The 16,978-nt window shown below is 43.5% G+C and overlaps 1 protein-coding gene across 4 annotated transcripts in view; it reads left to right on the forward strand.

Annotated features, from left to right (window-relative positions):
• Positions 1 to 14,271, forward strand: part of IPCEF1 (interaction protein for cytohesin exchange factors 1) — an 87,526-nt gene extending 73,255 nt beyond the window's left edge. For all 4 annotated transcript variants that reach the window (XM_044422497.1, XM_044422492.1, XM_044422506.1 and 1 more), the window contains 4 exons: positions 449 to 540; positions 6,963 to 7,344; positions 13,116 to 13,306; positions 13,603 to 14,271. In XM_044422497.1, coding sequence (XP_044278432.1) covers positions 449 to 540; positions 6,963 to 7,344; positions 13,116 to 13,306; positions 13,603 to 13,806 — 869 coding nt within the window. In that variant the 3' untranslated portion in view covers positions 13,807 to 14,271. The remainder of the gene's footprint in view (positions 1 to 448; positions 541 to 6,962; positions 7,345 to 13,115; positions 13,307 to 13,602) is intronic.
• Positions 14,272 to 16,978: the final 2,707 nt, after the last annotated feature.

Below are 16,978 nucleotides of genomic sequence, written 5' to 3' on the forward strand. Positions count from 1 at the left end.
ATGGTGAATTTCCTTGCTAGGTCATAAATGCATTTTGTTTTTCATAGAACTAGACAAAATGATAGTCATTTAATGATAGGATATCTAAATATAACAGCCCTGTCGTGAGAGAACTGTTCTACATGCAGAAGAATTTATTCATGCAAAATGGCTTTTTATTGCATTCCACATTAGTTGCAAACCTATTTCTACCACAAAAGACTTAATACACTTAGAGGGTTTTAAAAGATTTGTTTTTTCATTGATGTGGGGGAGGGAGGTGAAAGGCAAAAAGGGAAAACTTGCTATTTAGGAAAGTCAGAAGATACTTATTTTGCATACAGACTGCTCTCTATGCATGGCTGGACAGAACAAAACCCTTTTGCTTTCCGTTGGTGATATTGAAGAAGGGCGCTTTGCTGTCCAAATATGAAACGCAGTGTTTTTAACCATTGTGCTCTTGCTGCAGAATGCTACAGTGAGAGTGATCATGAAGATCCCGAAATAAACGCAGAGATGCCGCCACCTCCATATTCTGATCAGCCTCTGCAGCTTCATGCGGTATGTAGTACAGTAATTAGTAGTCTGCTTCCACTTCGCAAACGGTTCCTTCAGATGTCACCCCGTCCAGTGCTGAGGAGGCTTCTCTGACAGCATAAGGTCCAGATGGTTCCTCTCCTCTATTTTTTAGCTGTGCATACATTGGAATTCTTCACCGTGGTAGAGAAGCCGGGGGTCCCATTTGCCAAATTTGCCAAAGAACGGTTCACCAACAGTTTCTCAGAGCTGAATCTCATTATTAGCAGAGGTTGTCGACAGTGCAGGTTCTTTAGCTCCTCCCCAAGGCCTTTTGTTCTTTCACTCTGCCACTGTGAGTGCAATTGTGTAGGTAGCCTGGCCACCATGTGCACCTTTCCCAGCGGTCCACCTGTGGCATCCTTTCAGGGCATAGTGTTTGTGTCTATGTGTTTTGGTTTGGCTGGAGGAGGTGCCCAGTACAAAAGAAACCTGATAAAAAGAATTCTGTAGGGTAGCCTTCCAGTTCTAGGGCATTAAAAAAACCCAGCAATAAATAAAAGAAAAATCTCTGAACCTTTCTCAGAGAAATGTCCTCTGAGAGATTTGGCTCAGTTTTGGACATCCTTCTTCAATGATCCATTCCTTCTCCAGTGTCTCCCATGCCTTACATTTTTGAGGGCTGTGTATAACTTGTCTCTCATGCAGAAGCTTCTAATACCATTCCTAATCCTTTGCACAAGCTCTGTAGTGGGTACTGTGTGCAGCTCTAGGGAGGAAGTGAAACTAATATGGCGGCAAGACCTGTCCTCCAAGTTCCTGAAAGTTGCCTTCTGTATGGTGTGAATGGCAGGTGGCTGCAGACAAGATGCTGGGACCACCAGATGCTTGGGTGGAGGCTTGCACCAGGTTTAGAAGGCCAGAGGCCCGTCTTACAACCATCTGGGATCAAGGGCCAGCAACACAATAAGATCTAGGCAGACACCCAGTCCAGTAGCGCACAGGCCAAAGGTCAAGTCTGGGAAAGACAGTCACGTTCTGCAGCAAGCAAGGTCAGGGAGGATGGATGCAGGTACCTGGAAAAACACGGTCAGGCTGGAGACCTGGATGGAACAAGCAGGAACAGGCTAGAGTTGAGCAGGAGTTAGGTGAGCAAGTTTTGAGGAAGGCATTCAGGGCCATGGGTTGCTCCCATAGGGCTGAGAATAAAAGGTGTTGTGGATAAGAAGTCCTAATGGCATAAGGATCACTAGCCTCCCTGGTAAGAATTAAGATCCAAGTGAAAAGAAATGTCCAGGCAGACTTATTTGATTCCTGGCTTGGGGAACAAACTTTCTGCAGCATTTGGCGAATAAATCCTGTTTGGGATTCCTGCATTTCCACCAAAAGAAGAGTTTTCTTCCAAATTAGAGGCAGCTGTACCCAAATCCACCTGGCTTTCAATTAATCTAGTGCATGCTGCTGCTCCCATGCTTTCGGCAGTACCCCCGAGAGTATTTTTTTATTCTCACTTTATTGAAACCCTTCCGAATCAAAGCGTTTCCTGGAATCTCCACATTCATCCTGCACAATAACTCAGCCTATTGAGTGAGCCCAGTTTACAGCCATTTTTACTAAACCACAGAATTGCATCCTGAAATGACTCACCTCCTAGGTGTTTTAAATAATTCAGGCACTGGCAGGGGCAGGAGGATGCGATGGCTGAGCCACTGCCAGTTATATCAAGCTTTGCAAATTGCTAAATGTGGTTTATATTGTTCGGATGGTGGCTTATGTTGCCACCAATACCCTTTGCTAAATGTTTATTTCTATTTTAGTAAGGTAAGGGAACCATCATCTTCAGTCAACTCTAGTATGGAGTACATCAGGCATTCAGATACATATTTTATCAGTCCTGTTACAGTAATGTGAAAGTAAAGGACTATGTAATTAAGGAGCTCCTTCCAGAAGGGGCTGGAGTCCAGCAGGCACTTCTGGATTCTGTGGGGGAGTTTTTTTGTTTTTGTTTTGCCAATGTTCCCTTTCTCCTACAGTCCCATCCTTCTCCTGCCCTGCCCTGCAGATTCCAGCAACCCCCCAAGCCAGGTTTCCAGGGGATGGCATGTCCTGCAGTGGGAAGGAGAAATCAGTGAAAACTGCTTCTCTAGCAGGTGTGCCCCAGGAGCAGATTTCCTCCCTCAGCGGGATTTTTGGGGCTAAATATCTGCATGTCCTATAAAATGTAAGAGTGAAACACAGTGTGAAGCACAGGTGCAAGCCTTCCAGTGCTGAGGCCTGCATTAGTTGTCTTCTGGGGTAGAGGACCTGTGCGTGCATGTACAGAAACACACACACTCCACTTACCTACCCCTTGCTAGAATGCACAGGGGAGGGAAGAAAGTGCAACTTGCCCTCCATTGCTGCCACTCTGTGCTGATTCATACATTGCCAATCAGTTTCTGGAAGCTTTTAGGTACAGTTAATATTGCTCAGCGGGTCAGATTTGATCCTGGGGCCTCTAGTTGCTAACCCCCGCTGGAAGATTTAACCACACTGAAGGAAGGAAGACAAAGATGCCTTTTGCTTTCGACATCCTTTTGCCCTTATGGATTGTTTGGTCTTGGTCTTCTCCTCTGTATTTCAAATGTGCAAAACACTACACAGGAAGAAGGGTATTAACCACAGCAGGATCATTTTATTGGATAATTACTGGATAATTATCCTAAGGGTAAATGTGCTTCTCTGTGCTTAGCCACCAGCCAGATGGCTTGAGAAAGTGATGTTAATTATAACTTCTGGAGAGAGAAAAAGCCGAAAAGGGTTGCTTCAACAAAGACAAAGTTTATCTGCAAACTTCTTCCTGTTTGGTTGAATTAATATATTTGGAAGATTAGCTATGTTGTGGGAAAAACTTACAGAGATTTTGAAAGGGGCTGTCAAGATGTATCATGTCTGAAACTGCAATCAGAAATAGTCCTCCGAGGACCCATTAATCTCCAGAGGAATCATTTTCATCTGCTAGTCTGCATTTTATAGTGTTCTTCCCTGGATGTTAATTGATAGATGGGAAGTTATCAAGCAACTAGAAAGATAAGCATATACCTTTTTAAGAAATAAAATCATGCTGAATAATCATATTCACTTCCAGCCTTTTCTGTTTATTTGGTTTGTTGAATTAAAACAACATGGAAAACTGCTCAGTCCTCAGTTTGAAGGGTTTAAAAAAGAAATGTCCATGGGACAGAAAGTGTAGTGTATCCTTGTAGATGCAAGGATGCAAAAGCACCTTTTTTGACCATTTGTCTGACTGGTGTTAACATTCACGGATATTTAATGCTCTTGAACTGACTTGCTGTATTTGGCTGGAGAATCTAATTTTCATTCAAAGACAACGTTCCTTTGTGCTCTCATTCTCTAGAACTTCATTTCTACTTCTGGTCTTCTGGTCAAGGCAGATGATCAGCATTTCACTGCTAATTCATGTGTGTCTTGTATGTTGCTCAGTGCTCTAAGAGGTGCTCCACTTTGGTGCAGTGCTGTCTTCCGAGACAAGTGTTTGAAGTGTGAACAACAGAAATGCACCCTTAAATAGCCAAGTACATGCACCTAGGAAGGAACCCTGCTTTATGCAGACCTGCACAGAAGTTGCTTGGTATCTGGGTCATTTTCAGCTATTTGTTTTCAATCAGTGGGTATTATTATTATTAATTTCTATACTGGCCCACAGTCAAAGCTTTTTGGGTGGTTTACAACATTCCATAAAACAGATATAAAATAGAAATAATTGTGCAAGACAAATATTAAAATACAAGCAGACATTAAAATACAATGCAATATATACAATCAAAAACATGTTAAAGGTTTAAAGATTTAAAACAGTTTAAACCAAACAATGTCAAAGAGACATCGGATGGGCAATTCCTCAAACCCCTGGGTGTTCAGATAGGTCTTTAAAAGCTCGGACATAGAGGGCTGTCTTAACCTGGCACTGAAAGATGACAAATTCAGTACCAGTCAGGCAATGGCATGGTTATTCCGTAATGTGGGGGGCACCACCGAGAAAGACCTCCCCCATGCCGCCATCCTCTGTACTTCCCTTGGAGTTGGTACTTGGAGGAAGGTACTGCCACAAAAGTTATGCTGGTTTCAAAAGCAAGACAAAACACATAGCTTTTGTTAAAGTAGGACTGTGCCATAGATGAGATCCTTAAATATCAGATATTCACGTTGGTATGCATGAGTGAGAATTTAGTTTCATTCATATTTTGATACAAATATGGCTAATTTGTACTATAAACCAAATCAACGCATTTTATCTGCTTTTATGCTGTAATTTGGAAATTTTTATGGCATTTCATTGTACTGTTTTATGAACTGTTCTGAACTGCCCACAGAGCTTCGCCAATTGAGTAGTATAGAAATAGCATATAAAAAGATAACTAAAATGCCTGGGAGAAAAGAAAGGTCTTTGCTAGGCATCCAGACAGATAACTTAGGCACCAGAGAAATGTAGTTCAGAAGTGGGGTGCCATGACTAAGAAGACTTTTCTTCTTGTGGCCATATGTCTGACTTCCTTCAACTGGGACAGGCAGAGGAGGGCTTCCAAAGGTGGCCTAGGAATCTGAGCAGGTGTCTAAAGAAAGCCACATGCTTTTTGATAGTCTGGTCTCAAGTCATTTAGGAATTTAAAGGTCACCACCAAGACTTTGCATTGGGCTTAGAAATGGACTGGTATCACCTGATCATATTGGCCTGTTCTGGTTAGTGAGCTCGAAACTCTGTTTTCAATGAACTGAAGTTTTCTTCACACAAGCTCACACACTTATTGTTCAGCAGATCTCATAATGCAAATTATTTCCACCCCAGAGTGAGTGCTTCTGTTCTGCTTCTGAGAGATTAACTCGGTGGCAGCGCTAGAACGTAAGCACTGAAGATTCTAAGTAGATGTTATGACAGGGAAAAGATGTATTTTACACATAAATCCAGCCTATCCCAACTTGATGCCTTCTAGATATTTTGAATTTTTTGCTCCTGACAGCACAAACTAGTATATCCAATGGTCAGGAATGTTGGGAGTCATAATCCAAAACACCAGAAGGGCACTAGGCTGGGGAAGATTTTATTAAACCCTCTTACACAGTAATGCATGTATTTTTATGATCCAATCCTAAACATGTACATGCATCGATTTAAAAATTTTACATCTAGGCAAGTACGCTTAATATTGCAGACCTAATAAAAATCCTGAGTTTACAATTTCTATTCTATTGATGTTTTGATTTAGTTGCTAAAAATCCGAATGTTGTTGTTGTTGCTGATGTTGTTCTCTATCTAGATCATGGGTCCTCCCCTGCGTGGGGAGGCGGTGGTTTGCTTGCGAGGAGGTCGTTTTGGACTCGCTAGGAGAAAATGATCTCCAAGTGAGCAACCCGCTGCATCACACGCCTGCCGCTGCATCGTGGCGCATGCCTGCCCCCACCTTGCCTCTCCTCACCCTGCGCACCCGCCCACGCCTTGCCGCGCGCCCTGCCCCTGCCTCAGCATGCATGCGCCCCATCCCTGCCCCTGTGCCGGCCCACGCACCGGCCCGCATGCCCCACCGGCACCACCTTTCCGGCCTGCTCCTAGCACTGACTCCTTTTAACTGGTCCCCTGGTTAAAAAGTTTGAGGATCCCTGATCTAGATGACTAAGGCAGAGATCCTTTCCAGGCTTTCTTGCAGAAGCAGGCCTTGGGGAGCTGGAAAGGTTTTCCTTTAATGTTCCATGACAGGGACTTAACAGGAGATGGTTTCTCCAGTATTGATATGCAGAGGAGCATCACCTGTTGAATCTCTGTCTCTTTATCTAGCTGTTGGTAGAAATACCTGGCAGAGATAAAATGGCAATCACAAATAACAGAAGTGCTCCGAGGAGTCATTTTATCGAGACAGCTTTATTATTTGAGCCAGTTAACAGGGCTCAGCAGAATAGGCAAGTATGGCTATATGAGGACAGGAGTTTCCAAATTCAGAAGGAGGAAACTTGAGAGGAAGAGGGATGGAGCATTACGCGTAAATATGTGTTAGAAGAATGAAGAAAGTGCCACTACTCACCTTGTTTTGCTTTATATTTGGAATGGTACAACTACTGGTTGTGCGGAATACTGATGGATAGGACTTCCTGTCAGTAAACTTTTTGGACACTGTAAAAGGCAGGCCTAAAAGGCAGAATCCCAAGGCCAGGGTGGTGAAATCAGAGCAGGGCATCCTAACCTGCATCTGTCCTGGGGAGAGAACTCTTAGAATCTCCACTTTGGATATTATTTATTAACTTGGTAGAACGTGATCACTTTTTTAGACACTCACTCATGTACCATCTAGTGAGGCTGAGTTCCAGACAGCAAACAGATGAGTAGCATGATTGGGAATTTGCTGACCCTTGATCATGTGTGGCGTTACCTGTGACTTGATCTTTTCTCCCTCTGCCTTATTTATTCTGGAAAACAGGAACAGCAAGAACCTTCCTTGACGTCGCATGTATCAAGTGAAGTGTCATGTTCTTTATCCTCACCAGAAAGCACTTCGATGTCTCAAGGACCTTCTTCTTCCTCATTGTCCAAAGTCATGTATCCAGAGAGACAATCGTGGCTTGACATTGTTAACAGCTCTTCCACTGGGGAAGAAGCAGGCAATCAACTTTCAACTGTCTCTGGTGATACGGAAGGTACAGATCACTTGGTGACAGACTGTAATGAAACCATGGAGCATGGTGTCTGCAAACCCGAATTTGCCGTTCAGATTTCTTTGAATGAAGAAGCATCTTTGTTAGGTTGTGCCAAGGATAGCCTAGCTGTGCCTGGGAAAATATCATCACAAACGCTTCCTAAAGGTGAGTCAAGCAAGAGGAGACCTAGTGGCCAGCAATTCTTCTTCCTTTGGCCTCTTACTTATTTAGAACAAATCTATCTGAATATTCGACCTGTCAAAAAGTAGCTTCACAGCATAATAATATCGAAACAGGGTCTAATCTTTGCCTATGGGATGTGATCTACCTGGACAATGTTATGTTCTCATCAGGACTGTTATAAAAGAATATACTGTAAGTCACTCAGGGCAGGATTCTATGGGTTGTACTCTCACTTGAGCTAGTTGATGAACTGGGGATGGCCAAGCAAAAGCTTTTGGTTTATTTTCACTTATGGTGCATTGCTACATGGCAACTGAGAAATAAGATCTATTTAATCCAGTGGTACTTACTCTGAAGTAAGTGAGATAGGTCTGCTGTGGTAACCAATGAATCAACTGACTTTTGTAGCCCTGTTTTGAATATATCAGCCTATGCTGAGTGGTGATTCTTGATTTTTCCTCTCTATTTTCATTTAAATATGAGTGATCAGAGGAATTAATGGACACCTGTGCTCCAAGGAACTATTTGGAAAAAGGTGATTTTGATATAAAAACATATTGAACTATACAAATACCCAAATTTGAAATATTTATAATCCTGAAATATTAGACAAAACCATGTTAATATGGGTGGGGTTGGGTTTGCCCACCTACCAGACCTTCTTTACAATGCTTTGCCAAGGATGAATTCTTGATAGGCTACTGCTAATCATGTTAAAGCTCCTGATACACCCTTGTCTGTCAGCTGGTAGAGAATTTCCAAGCCCCCCATAGGGAAAAATACCAATGAAAGCATTTTGAATGTACTTTCCCAAAGCCCAGAAGAAACAGAATTTAATCAAACCTTATTAAATATCCCCAGAATACAAAGGGTAGCTTAGCAACTAGGCAGTTTTGCATATGGAGAATGGTTTAGCTAGACATCCCTTTCTAAAACAATGCAGTTCAAATATAAAAAGAAGCTGATGGAGTGGAGGGAGGAAGAATAAAGCAAGGAAACCATCCCACATACAATATTCCAAATAAAAATCAGTCAAGTCAATCTAACATAATTAGTGCATTTCACTTGTTTCGTGAATCTTGGATTTCAGAAGATCCCCTTGTAGATGAGGGGCTTTGCAAGAGAGCATTTCTGGATTCCTTATTGGGAAGACAAGGGCTGAAGCTGAAATCTCATTTATGGAAATTCAAAACCAGCCATAGCTGATCCTTTAGTACTGGTCTGGGATGTATGTATTTTGCTTAATCTGATTTGTGTTTACTGATGGCCATTCTGTCATCTGCTCCTTGATGGGTGGGTAAGTGAAGTGTGGCCGACTGAATTTGAGTGAGGGACCAGATGTCCCCCTGCCTAGACCTCTGCTGGCCCAAAGGACAAAGGCTGCGTATTCAATGGCAAAGGACGGGGCCATGCTGGTGTCATTCTGTTCCCAGGGAGAGAATTCACAGGATGGTCTTCCCAGTTCTCCTCTGGTGCTTGTAGGAGCTCCTCCAGCTCCTGGGTGAGTGCACAACCACGACTCTCCCTGGAGAATTCTTGCTCAGAGGCGAGGAGATCCACCTGTGCACTGCTTACTGGGAAATTCTATGGTGATCTCTCACTGTAGATCAGCAATAATGGAGAGATCCTCCTCCTTCCTTCTTTCCAACCATTCTGGTAGCCTTTGGGACAGGGGAAATGCTTGAGGAAGCACCCACAGAGGGAACCCCATCACAGGGGTCTCCAATGTGGCAAAGAGAGGAGCCATTGCACCTGTGTGAACTTCCAGCAGGGCCCACAATGTTCTCCACTCCCTGACTGCTGATTTTTTACAATAAACAAGCTTGGAAAATGTTAGTGCAGTCTCCTTTCTCTCCTCTCCTCTCCTCTCTTCTCTTCTCCTCTTCTCTTTTTTCTTCTCTTCTCTAGCCTCATTCTTTCTCTGCCTGCCATGGCTTGACTGTCTCTCTGGGCAACCTCCTGTTCTTTCCTTCTCATCACCCCTTGCCTTTCTGTTTCCATCTCCCTTCCAGCATCTGGCTGCTCTCCTTCACTGCACCTCTTTAGCTCACTTTTGACTAGCCATGAAGTCCATGGACACCGATAAAAGAGTCTCAAATTCCCAAATCTGTCCAGGGGTCTAAAAACGTGGGGGCCTGCTGCATGATGGACTGGACTAGTTCCATGTGCTAGAAATTGCCCAGTAATGGTATAACAAATGCATCCATTTTGAATGGCCAATGTTCAACTTAAAACTCACCCTGTGAGCTGTTTCTTTTTTAAACCCACAGGGGAAACTTGAGAGAGTTCTCCATATCTTGCCCCCTTTGTGGAACAATAAGAAGCATTGGGAGGGTAAATTATTTTCATCAGAAACCAAGTCAAGAGGAAAGGGTTAGCACCAGTCTGAGCCTTTACTTTGCTTTTGAAGGGGAAACATTAAAAGATTTCTGTGTGCCATGTTTTGCATGAGACTCTGTAAAGATGGGTTTGAGTATGTGCCCTCGGTCTGGAGCCTTCTCTTCTAATTTTAGGGGCAAATAGACAAGAGCAAGCAACAAGTACATATTTACATACTTGTTATTTTCTTTGGCTGTTGTTACAGCAACAGATGGCCAAAGGAGGGTGGGGGGAAGGAAAAAAAGAAGTTTTAGAAAGCAAAATGCTGCTGCTATAGCATGGTTTTAACTGGTTGCCTCCACTGCAGAGATAACATCTCCTTTCTGTAGTACCCATTGCTGGGTCAGCTGGGTCAGCTGGAGGAACTGATCATAGGGAAGGCAACTTCCCTGATCTTGCAACTCACTGGATACCCCTGTATTCCTTTTCTCAACCTGGTGGGGCATAGGGAGCATATCTGCAGCCAGTAGGCCCGGGATACCCATTCAGAATTTCAGATACTCCTGCATCCAAAATGATGGATCGAGTTGATTGAAATGACATATGTTTTGGGGGAAGCCTTGCAAAGCTGTCCTTCTCTTCCTCTGTTTTGAGAGAGAGCTGGTGATCCAGAGCAAAAGAGGAAGGTCTCCTGTCCCTTTTAAAAGCTGTGCAGCAGAGCTGTGCATGTGGGCTGGCATAACTCCTGTACTGGCGGCGGTGCCAACAGCTGACCAAGCTGAAATACCCACTGAAGGAGCTTAGGAGAGAACATACTCAGAGGAGGGTCTTCTCTGTGGTGGCACCCTGGCTATGGAATGCGCTCCCCAGAGAGGTCTGCCTGCCGCTGACATTATATGCTTTTCGGCGCCAGGTCAAGACCTTTTTATTTTTCCATAATTTCCATAATATTTTAACTATTTTTATGCTCACTTGTGGATTATTTTGTATTATTTGGGTATATATGTATTTATTGGATTTTGACTTGTAAGCCGTCCAGGGACCCACAACATAATGGATTGGGTAAAAATACCCAAATAAATAATTAAAAAGAAAACAACACAAACATGTACCGCTCAACATCGCAGAACCACAGGGAAAGTGCCTAAGATCTGAAGGTTTCTCAGGAAACTTTCATACCTTTCCTACAATTTTTATATAAATTTTTGACCCTCCCCACCTCAAATGGTTGGGTGGGGAGATAAAAAATGTTGGTACAGCCCTACATACACAGTGCCAGGCCTTGCTCCTTGTCTAGCCCCTTAAGGGACTCTGCAGGCCCAAATAGTGGAGCTGAAAGCAACCGTATCAAATCTTTCTCTCTCTTAGAAATGACTCCTGTCTGTTTTAGGCATTCTCCACTGAGCAAACAATGGAGAATTTGCCTGGCCATCTCATGCATGGTCATCTCATAAGGCTATCCCAGTGAAATCCTTCCCCAAATTTAATGAAGACAGATGTATCCAGAAGGACATGCAGGAGCTGTAAGGTCTGGGCAGAAACCTGGGCGACTTGGGCCACAATACCCAAGTACGCCTGGGGTCGTGTGAATTACATTTCGTCATCTCTCCAGCATTTATAAGAGCTGGGAAAGGCTGTCCTGGAGAGGACATTTTGGAGGGATTTCACACATAGGGTCACCACAAGTCAGAGGCCACTTGAAAAGTCTTCCTTTCCTGCAAAAGGGACATAAAAACAATGCTTTTCTGTAGGGAGGAAAGAGTTTAGCAAAAGTAGGGGGCAGAGCACCCCTTTGGTGTACTGTGACAACTAAGTGTGAAGTGGCACTGGGTAGGTTCCCAAAGCAGCCTCTTCATTCCTCTTCTCTTTAAGTGATAGGCCTTATTGCAACAGTCAGTCTCACTGTTTGCATGTCATTTTGACAATTTTAGAATATTCAAGTGTGGCATGAGTGTGAATTTCCTATGTCTTGTATCACTCGCTATCTAGCAATGGGGCCACGCTCCAATTAGGGTGCCTGGGTGGCACATTCTTCATGAATATTTCCTCCATTAATCTGTTTGCTGCATTAACTTTTGACATTGGAAAGTGCACAGTTATACAGAACACCTGTACTGGGGCCATCTCTTTTAACCAGCAATGGCTGCTTTTTCTACAATAAGTAGGAAGGATTTTTGCTATCACTGAGACACATTTAATGAGGCCATGATTTGCACAGGAAATGCTACAGCGGCGCATTGGCTCCGGTAATGCTCTTTCCTGTGATCACTTTGCTACAGAACAAGGCATTTTCTTCGGTATTGTGTTAAAGTAGCAAGCTATATTTAGCTGTCATCCAAGCACAATTGATGGTGTGTTTATATTGCAGGATGTTGTAAAATGAATAGATGCACATGTTAAGGAGCATTCAAAGACAAATATTTGTAGAGTGCCGTCCAGCTAAAGCTTTGCTTTGAAAAGAAAGGGTTCTTAAAAGATTGGGAGAAAACTAATGCCATAGATGAATGGATTAGAACTGGGAAAAGATGAAAAATAGAACTCTGTACAAATTCTGGGGAAGAGCTGGGAGTAGAACAGGTGGTTTGCTTTTTCCCTTTTCTGGAGGATTGTATATGCAGATGTATACACCATTCTTTCAAGAAACTTTAGAGGCAAAGTTATGAAAATGGGCAGCTGCAGCCATTTCTGTACTAAACCTCCCTTATGCATGGAGCAGGCTCCCTCGCTCTAGTACTGTCTTGGATAACGTCTTGGATAATCATCCCTAGCCAGCCATACTAGCAGAGCATGGAGATAGTTGTAGTTCAGCCCATCTGGAGAACACCTGGTTGGGAAGGGCTGGCGTACGGGAAGTGCTGAGTCTCCATACCGGACCCAGTAACCGTCCAGTTCCGGCACGGAGGCCTGCAACAGATCCCCACTGTGGGCAATGGTGTGCTCTGTGTACGTTGGGAACATCGTGTGTGGGAGCTCTCTCCATGCAGAGCCATTTCTGACCAACCCCCATAGTATGCTGTGGAAGTATAGGCCAATACATGTGTGTCTCTGCACCAGTTTGTCACCTTAGTTTCTTCCTCTGCGTATTCTGTCAGTCTTATTACATCTCTCTCTTGCCTTCCCCCTCTTGCAATAACCTCAGGCAGCTTATACAGTCCTGCTCACAACAATTTATGCTCACCACAACAACCTTATGCAGTAGGTTGGCTGAGAGTCTGTGACTGCTGCAAAGCCACTCAGAGGAAACGAGAACCATGTGGCAACTAGAACTGGATCTCCTAGTCCAGCACTCTAACCATTAGACAGCACTGCCTCTTCATCATGTTCTCTAAATTCAGGAGGAGCAACTGCTTGCTCATGCAGCATGCTTGATTCACAAACTCCAGAAGCATCAGAACTTCTCATTACAGATGCTCTCTTTTCTATCTTTCATACAGCCCATGCAAAATGCTCTGAAGATGAAATGGAGAAACTCTTCAAGTCCTTGGAACAAGCCAGTTTATCTCCCATTGGGGACCGGCGGCCTTCGACTAAGAAGGAACTGAGGAAGTCCTTTATCAAAAGGAGCAAAAACCCATCGGTCAATGAGAAACTCCACAAAATCCGAGCACTCAATAGCACGTTAAAGGTAAGATCTTCTGGAGGAGTTTTGCTTTAACCTTTGGTGGGGTGGGGAAACACATTCCCATTTAACTTACTGAGATGCTCAGCAGTCCGTTCTTTCCTGAAATCCTAACTGCATTTAACAGATGGGCAGTTTCTAATAATGAGGAAGAAATGTGTTTTCTAAACTTTAAAAAGAGCTTGAAGAGAAAGAATAGCAACAGGAAGGGGAACATTCCAGATCTGAGAGAAGGCAGAAGCCAATCAACATTTTCAGTTCAGTAATTTGTGTTTGTATGTGCGTGTTTTCCTTCCCCATAGTGCAAAGAACGTGACTTGGCCATGATTAACCAGTTGTTGGAGGATCATGAGCTAACAGCAAAGAAATACAGAGATTGGAAGAACACAAATACCATGATCGTTCAGGATATCTATCAGCAAGAGGATGTTGTGAGTACGGCTGAAGGAAACCTCACGGATGCAGGGGCACCGATGCAACCTTCATTCATTGAAAGCACTATCTGAAAACAGTGGACTCTGTGGTACTTCCCATCGCTGTTTCTCTTCAATTAACAAATTGATTAAGCTGCTACAGTTTCAGGTTTTGCTTTTCTAGGAACCTGACACTTCCTGGAATGGACAACGTCAACCCATTCTCCTGTGTGTTATTTCCTCCCTCGATATTTTCTCAAGAGAGTCAGCTGCTGCACGGATGGTCATGTCATGATGCTAGTCAAAGTGAAGTGCTGAGGGGAAAAAAATCTGATTGTTGGGAATTGGAATTCCATTTTTTCTTTTTAAAAATGGATGGCCTTCATAGCAGGAATGTGTTCAGCAAGCATAGCACCTGGGCATTTTGAATTATAAGGGTTGTGTACATGTTGTAAATAACAAGTACTTGTCTATTTTAAACTTTGTTAAAAGCAAAATGTTTCCATTGTAGGAATGCTGCCAGAGAAAAATCAAAATAAAATGCACTTTTTTTTGTTATATAGCTTGTATATGCTTTCCATAAAATTTCACATTGTTTGAAGCAGGAAATAAATAAAAAGTCAGTGCTTGTACTCTATAAGGCCTTTCTATAATCTGTTCAATGGACACCTTTTGCAGTCTTAGTATTTATGGATGGCCAAACAAAGATGTTTTCTTGCATCAAGTGGAAAAAGTTGCATTGGATTGTTTTTGTGACCAAATAAATTCCAACCTTCTGGAAACTCTGCAAGTTTTTGCCTGTCCTCCCTATCAGGGAGCAAAGACCTTTCTAGCCTTGTAAAGATGCATATTTTTCCTTGGGGAGGGGTTGGTTGTGGTCATGTCACTGCACATGTCAGTGAATGCACACATGCCATTTTACAGACAACTTTCTCTAGTGCACCAGAAAGACACTTTTTATTACAGCCGATTAGACTGAGTTTCCCTGAGATCTTACAGGAGTGAAGATAAGAAACACACCAGTTTGAGGCAAAGGGAATAAAAGTTTATTTTTAAAATAGTTATAACTAAACAACAAGGTAGAGGGTAAGGTTGCACCACTTAGTGAACTGCCATGATGCAAACGGCTAATGTGTAACTCACTTCAGAGCTAAAACAGCCCTAAAATAGCCAAACAATAACCTGACCTTTCAGGCACAGGTGCGGTTTGCATGTCTTGGCAAGAAAACATGGTTTATTTCCATTGTGGGCTTGTTGCGTTGTCTGGACCCAGTCGTGATATATCACCAGGGCTTATTTTGGATCTGGAAACCACAACAGGAAACAAGGGTCAGTGTCTGATTTCTGCTTATCACAAAGTTCTGCCTCAATATCTGGGGATACTTGCTCATCACCCTGTTTACTTTCTCCGGCAGAAAAAAAAAGCCGGTAAAATCATGGAGGCGGAAGGGGAGAATCACAGCAAAAGTGTTTATTTTAATGTCAAAGCAAAAATCGCTTTGGGGGCAGCATCGGCTAGGAAGTGCTGAAGTGATGGGGGTCTTGGGATTTCGTAAGGTGCTCCTGTGTTATCCACACTTGGGAAAGCGAAGGCAGCACAGGGAGACACGAGCACATTCCGCTGAGAACATGCAATGCTTTCCCCTTCTGTCCTTTTTGATACTGCTGAAGCATTCCTTCCAGGTAACAGTCTCTGCTGTGCCACCTTTCTTTGCCCCAGATGCCCTTCTCTATTTCTCCCTCTCCTCTGACCCACTAGCCGTGCTTGTAAGGGAACCCCATTCTGGCTCCATTCATGTGTACCCCCACTTGCAAACCTGGGGGGACTGCTTGATGTCACAAGATAGCACAATAGCACTTGCCGTGTCTCTTGCACATATATTAGATTCATTCTCTGGGTCGTCACAGAAGCCATTTGAGATAGCAAAGCAAAGCAATTAAAGTGCTCTGGGGGAAGGGAACCAGCTTGAAGTACACTCTCTGCGCCCAAAGAAAATATAAAGCACTGTGGGTTCAGGTTTGACCAAAGGTTCTATAACGCACAAACTCAATCTCTCTGTCTTTTTTCCATCCAAACAGTAATACAAAGTAATTTTCTATACGCTTAAGCCCAAGCTATCAGAACAATTTTCTTTATGTGACTTATTAAATTTATACAGGCTGAATGAATAATTATTGTTTCTTAAAATTTGAGAAAACTTGAAATAATCTGGACTGAGTAATGTACCCCAAAAGTCACTATGCTCGCTTTGTATACATTCCAATATTTTAAAGCATTTTATGACAAGGTGGGCGTCTTGTGCTCCTTTCGCTTGTCAGTCAAAGGCCAGGGGCCCCTCTGCCTCCCAAACACAGACACAAAGTTCCCACACCCACATACAGCTATACCAATTTTTCCCTCACTCACCCAGTCCTTTTCCACCTACGCCCTCACATGTGCACCTTTTCCTCACAGCTTTAATCTTCCTTGCCACCCACCACCACCCACAAAGAAAAAGGTCAAAAAACAATCTCAGAACCAGTGTGGGCTGGGAACCCATGTGGAGACCAAGTCTAGTCCCCATAGGCCATGAAGCCCACTGGGTGACTTTGGGCCAGTTGCTCACTCTCAGCCTAAACTGCCTCACAGGGTGTTGTGAGGATAAAATGGAGCCATGGAAGCTGCTTTGGGTTTCCTCAGAAGAGGAAAAAAGGCAGGATATAAATGTAGTGCGATGATGATGATGAGGAGGAGGAAACAGGTTTAATTCCAGCCATAGAAACTTAATTCCTGGAGTATCCTAGGAAGCATGCAGGAACTTCAAGTCATGTTTCCTAGAAAGTTCTAGAATGAATGCAGCTATGACAGGAACTCTTGACCTCATTACTAGAGCATTACTGGGAGGGTGCCATGTAAGGTTTGAGAGTGGGGGGGGGGGGCTGATGGTAGCTCACGGGCTACACATTTTGCATCCTGACTGTACTGCCAGTGTGTATCTTTCATTTGTAGCACAGTGTTCTCTGAATGTCTTATCCTTGAAATCTTATGTCACTGGTTACCAGCCACACTGCCTGTAGTGATAAGAAATAGCTTTCATTCTTAGTGGTGACCCTTCACAGTCTCATGCAGTCTGCAGAGCTCCTGCTGGGATTCAGTTTGGGTGCTCATGCTGGAAGGTAGTGGAACCCTGGCACCTGGCGTTGATATGCTGGTGGAACAAATATTCGCATGTAAACATTTCCTGCATGAAAGCAGGCAAGGACCCAAGGGATGCTTGAAAACCAC

The sequence above is a fragment of the Varanus komodoensis genome, unplaced genomic scaffold (genome assembly GCF_004798865.1).
Source record: "Varanus komodoensis strain SLA01 unplaced genomic scaffold, ASM479886v1 scaffold1, whole genome shotgun sequence".
Taxonomy (NCBI): domain Eukaryota; kingdom Metazoa; phylum Chordata; class Lepidosauria; order Squamata; family Varanidae; genus Varanus; species Varanus komodoensis.